This window comes from Xyrauchen texanus, chromosome 50 (assembly GCF_025860055.1).
Source record: "Xyrauchen texanus isolate HMW12.3.18 chromosome 50, RBS_HiC_50CHRs, whole genome shotgun sequence".
NCBI classification, from domain to species: Eukaryota; Metazoa; Chordata; class Actinopteri; order Cypriniformes; family Catostomidae; genus Xyrauchen; species Xyrauchen texanus.
In genome coordinates, this window is record NC_068325.1 from 22,876,391 (window position 1) to 22,881,871 (window position 5,481).

At 42.9% G+C, this 5,481-nt stretch overlaps 2 protein-coding genes across 2 annotated transcripts; one reads left to right on the top strand and one right to left on the bottom strand.

Annotated features, from left to right (window-relative positions):
- Positions 1-322: 322 nt before the first annotated feature.
- On the bottom strand, positions 323-1,721 carry LOC127641207 (olfactory receptor class A-like protein 1). The gene is made up of 3 exons (XM_052124031.1): positions 1,687-1,721; positions 1,431-1,526; positions 323-1,292 (listed from the first exon to the last, which is right to left on the bottom strand). The coding sequence occupies exon 3, from the start codon at positions 1,277-1,279 to the stop codon at positions 323-325; it is 957 nt and encodes a 318-aa protein (XP_051979991.1). The 5' UTR covers positions 1,280-1,292; positions 1,431-1,526; positions 1,687-1,721.
- A 2,048-nt stretch (positions 1,722-3,769) lies between these two features.
- Positions 3,770-4,717, top strand: LOC127641208 (olfactory receptor class A-like protein 1). The gene has a single exon (XM_052124032.1). It carries the CDS (start codon positions 3,770-3,772, stop codon positions 4,715-4,717), a length of 948 nt encoding a protein of 315 aa, XP_051979992.1.
- Positions 4,718-5,481: the final 764 nt, after the last annotated feature.

A 5,481-nucleotide genomic window follows, 5' to 3' on the forward strand; every position in this document is an offset into this window, starting at 1 on the left:
TTAATCATCAACAATGGAGCGTTTAACTGAATCTCTTAATTAAGTACATTTTAATACACTGATAGATTTCTTCTTAAGTATGAGAAGAATGTGTTTAATTAGATCTCACCGTCATTTTATATCGGATTGAGTGAAGTCAGACACAATCACACAAGATGACGACATGACAGGCAACATGTCAAAATAAGAGTCATCAAAGAATTATCAAACAATTCATTTATAGGGTGGATCAAATCAGCCATTACTCAAACATTTCAAATAGAGATACATCAAGCATAATTTAAGTCACATCTACATCATATTAAAATGCTAGATCTCCATGTTATGATTGATTTTTGACATTTGAGTCTGTGTTGTCCACTGCCTGCTGCTCCTGGTCTGATGCCGCACACACCATCCTTGCTTTGACCTTCTTATTGGAGGAGATGATGAGGAACGGACTGAGAGATGCATAACAGGAGGAGAAGAACACCCTCATATCAGCCACAACAGGAGGAACCTGAGCCACCGTCAGCATGTAGATCCAGATCACGTTATCGATGCCGAAAAACACGGTGTACAGAACCACCAGCATCACCACCGTCTTCGCCGCCCGCGTTTCCTTCATGCCACCCTGCGATCTGCGGATTCCCCGCACCTTCCTGCTGTGGCGGTGCAGAAGGACCAGGATGTAGCCACTAGAGCCCAACATCACCCCCACAAACGCAAAGTCTCGCACCGAAACTGCAACGCCATTAATGACATAGGACAGGTTATCACGGAAATTTACATGGCAGAAGCCCAGGTTGAGCGTGAATGGGGGGACGGTGCCGTTACGAGGGGCAACAGAGAAGAACGGGGCGGCTATGCACACGGCCATGTTTAGAAACCACAGCACCACAAACATGGGGACAACGAGCTGTGGCAGGTTGGCCTTTAACCTGGACAGGTGCAGTCCTGACGCAGGTGCGACGGTCACCGCCTGGAAGACACTGAGCATGCAGGTGATGCACACGGACAGGGCTCTGGCGATACGGTACGTGTAGATGACGACCTTACAGCCGCCGTCATCCAGTAGATTCTTCAGGCCAAAGACGGTCATGGTTTGCGGGACGCAGCGGGTTAACAGCAGTATGAGATCGGTGAAGGCCAGGTGGCTCAGGATCATGTCCACTGGCTGCAGGTGCGGATCCGTCAACATGATGTGCGCGTACGCTAGCAGGACCATGATGTTGCCGAGGATTCCCAGCCCAGCCTGCAGGAGGAAGGAGACGCCTTTGATCGTGATGCATAAGTCCATAGACCCGCTCCTGCTAAACACAAAAGAAACAATTAGGATACATTCACAGATTTTTAACACTTTAACCTGCAAGACTTCTTTTGATGTCTTTAGAAGAATTTGTGATGGTCTTTGTAATGCAGTGAGAATGTGGTTAATAAGATGCACTCACCTGTGACCGTCTGTGAGAATGTTGTCTTCGTAGGGGTCTTCTGTTGTCCATGACTTATGCTTTCTGTATATATAGTCTCTAATGTTCCTCTGGGATCTGTTACAAACCCAAAAACCCACAAGAACACACAAAGACTAAATAAAAGTATCATTTTTTTGTTTGTTCTGTGTAGCAGGTGTTGTGTAGTATTTACTACTGAGTGCATTTGTCCCTTGTGAGTCCTCATAAGTTAATTAGACAACATTAAGATCATTACCTAATTCAGTCTCTTTAAACACGCTGGCTAATGAGCAGCTCAGGGACATGCGGATGGTTTGGGCTGGTCTGGACTCGTCTGTTTTCTGTTGTAAATGAGCTTCATCATGTGTTGTGAGATCAGCCGCCCCACAAACACCTCGACAGACGAGAACTGTTTGTGCTTGAAAACTATCTGTGAAAGATTTCTTGGTGTGTTGTCTAAAATATAACTGTTTCATTGTATGAATGAGATATTTCATAATACACATGCTATTGTTCCCTGAGGATTTATGAAACTCATAAACTCAAATATGAGCATAAAATCAGATATGAAGTGGTTTATGAGTTCTGTTGGTTTTTTGGTTTGTATTCATGCATGAATTCAAACCAAGGGAAAGTCAACTAAATTATACACTAGACACTTTTTCTTTGTTTTTTGATGAACCAATTTCTTTTATTGACCTTATAGTGTTTTAAAGCCACGTCTCATGCACGCCCCCTGTATGGATAGTTGCAAATGTGCCTGGAATTGTTTGCACTCGTTAATGGCTCTATAACAATTAGTGGCTCATAAGATCCAAGTTACGCCACTAGCCGTTGGTTTCACAAAGTAGAGCAAGAAGACAATGTAATCGCCAGTGAACAACAGGAGACAAAGATGTAAACAACAACAGAAGTTGTGAATGACAAGAGCGCATGTGTGAGGAGGTTCAGGAGATCCCTGCATTTGTATTACAATAAAGACACCTTTATGGGTCTAAACTCCTGAAGATAATAAGTCCATTATCTCATAGCAGTCGTAGTGTGCATGTGTCAACCGCCTGAGTACATGCACATGGTCAATTTGAGTATACTTTGAAAGGCTTGAGACAGAGCTAGAATATGCTAGCATGCATGTAAAAACTGAAGTAAACTTTGGAAATAACTGATTGTAGAATTGCAGAAATGTAGAAATGAGAAATGTTATCTGTCTGCCCTACAAATGCCCACCTCAACACCTTACTGCAGTTTAGTGTTGCATTCTAGTTGAGGTAGTGTACACGGTTGTCTCTTTAGTCTCTCACACACACACACACACACACACACACACACACACACACACACACACACACACACACACACACACACACACACACACACACACATGTTGTGTTTCCATGTTTTATGGGGACTTTCCATAGACATAATGGTTTTTATACTGTACAAACTTTATATTCTATCCCCTAAAACTAACCCTACCCCTAAACCTAACCCTCACAGAAAACTTTCTGCATTTTTACATTTTCAAAAACATAATTTAGTATGATTTATAAGCTGTTTTCCTCATGGGGACCGACAAAATGTCCCCACAAGGTCAAACATTTCGGGTTTTACTATCCTTATGGGGACATTTGGTCCCCACAAAGTGATAAATACACGCTCACACATACACACACACACACACACACACACACACACACACACACACACACACACACACACACACACACACACACACAGACACACACACACACACACACACACACACACACATATATATACACACACACACACACACACACACACACACACACATATACACACACATACACACACACACACACATATATACACACACACACACACACACACACACACACACACACAATGTGTTCATATTTGTAACTGCAACTTTATTTCTTGTACTTTATGTTTTGCAAATGCGTCTTAATTTCTTTTGATTTTCCCGTTCATTTCTGCTGCCATATTTGGTGATGAAGGTGGAGTGTTTGTGACAAATGAATGAATGAGTGACTGTGACGGACTCACTCAAGTGCAAATCATTTAGATAATGAGATCTGAAATCACTGGACCATCCTAATCATCAAGATCCCAACAACCCCAATAACCCTATAAAACCACTGAGGAGGCATGAGCTGCTGTGAGGAACCTAGCTGGAGCTCCTACTTAAAGGTCTCAACATCTGAAACATCTGAAACCTGTGCATTGAAGAGAGATCAAGAAAATGTGCACAATCTCCATGTTTTCAGAATTGAGATACTAGACAGATGTGCTTTATTGAGCCTAGAGGAGGATTTATTCTTTAACTGTGTAGAGCAGAGATGACTTCGGACTTTTGGACGCGTGGAATACTCTTCCTGTCTCTCACGGTAGTGGGCGTTCCAGGCAATGTCGCCGTCATCTTTGCCTTCCTCTTGACGGCTTATCATGAGGGTCATCTGTTACCCGCGGACGCCATCGTACTTCACTTGGCTTCTGCTAACCTCATGGTGGTGGCCGTTCGCTGTCTGCTGGAGGTTTTCGCCACGTTTGAGATCTATAATGTGTTTGACAACACCGGCTGCAAAGCCGTCATCTTCATCTACCGCACATCCAGATCTCTATCCATCTGGTTGACCTTCGTGTTGAGCACATATCAGTGCCTGAGCATCACTCCGCCCGGGTCATGCTGGGCCGCTGCCCGTGCTCTGGTCGCCCAGTATTTGGGTGTCATTTTCCTGGCATTGTGGGTGATTAACACGTCCATGAGTGTAGCGCCCCTCATGTTCGCCGTAGGCACCAGCAACAACTCCAAACTCATCCAGAACGGAATCAACCTGGAGTTCTGCTTCCTGAGTTTCCCATCCAGACTGTCACGGGATGCCAATGGCGCAGCTCAGGTAGGCAGAGATGTGGTGCCCATGACGCTCATGACGACAGCCAGTCTCATCATTCTGGTGTTTCTGTATCGCCACAGTCATCAGGTGAAAGGTATACGCAGTGGCAGACAGGGCCAGTCTGCAGAAAGGCGGGCGGCCATCACAGTGGTCACATTGGTAATGCTGTACGTGTTGTTTTACGGGGTGGATAATGGGTTGTGGGTTTACACGCTCACAGTCCCACAGACGTTGGGCTCATCGCTGATTTCTGATCTCAGGATCTTCTTCTCATCTCTGTATGCTGCTATAAGTCCGATCATCATCATCATCTCTAATAAGAAAGTGAATAAACAGCTGAAATTTGGAAAAGAGCAAAAGATGAACTCTGATGCAGCTCAGTCCAGTCCCTGATTTGAGTCTCGTGAACTGTAGATACATCTAATGTGAAGGATTCATGATGGATTTATTATCTCACACTTTCAGGGTGGGCATTGTTTTATTGTCTTTGATAATATATGATACATTTCTAAGTAATTGTTCACTTAAATCACACTTAGAAATGTCTGAGTTTACACTGATAACTACCAAAAATCTACTTATTAAATAAATCTGACAATGCAAAAAAGGGTTAGGTTAGTCCAACCTAATCATTGGGTTATTCTTTGCTTTTGATGTCAAAACATAAACAGTCACTTGCACAACATTGGTGAGAAGGGCGGGAAAGGAGTTTTCATGGGAAATCTAAGTGTGTCGATTGGTTTTGCTCAAACTGTTATAAACTTTTAAGGCGTTTTCATGAGCATACACTTTGTTGACCTCAGCATAATTAAGTAAGATCGTTCATGCTCAATATGCCATTGCATAAAATAGCTAAATATGAACGGAAGTGTCACATGCTCAAATGCTGCTGGAGCTTTTCTGAGAACTGCCCTACCAACACTTCATCTTTAACACTAGATCTATTGTTTTATTTCTAACTGTAAAATGGTTGGAATGAAAAGTGCGCTTGTAATATCTTTGAAATAAATGACACATTTTGTTATCTAATGCATTGACATTGATATATTTAAGTGTGACTTTAATGATGAGGGATATTGGATTATTATATGTTTATGTGCAGGATTCTCGGGGGTGCAAGAGAGAAAAAACACAAACACACCAACATAAATCACGAC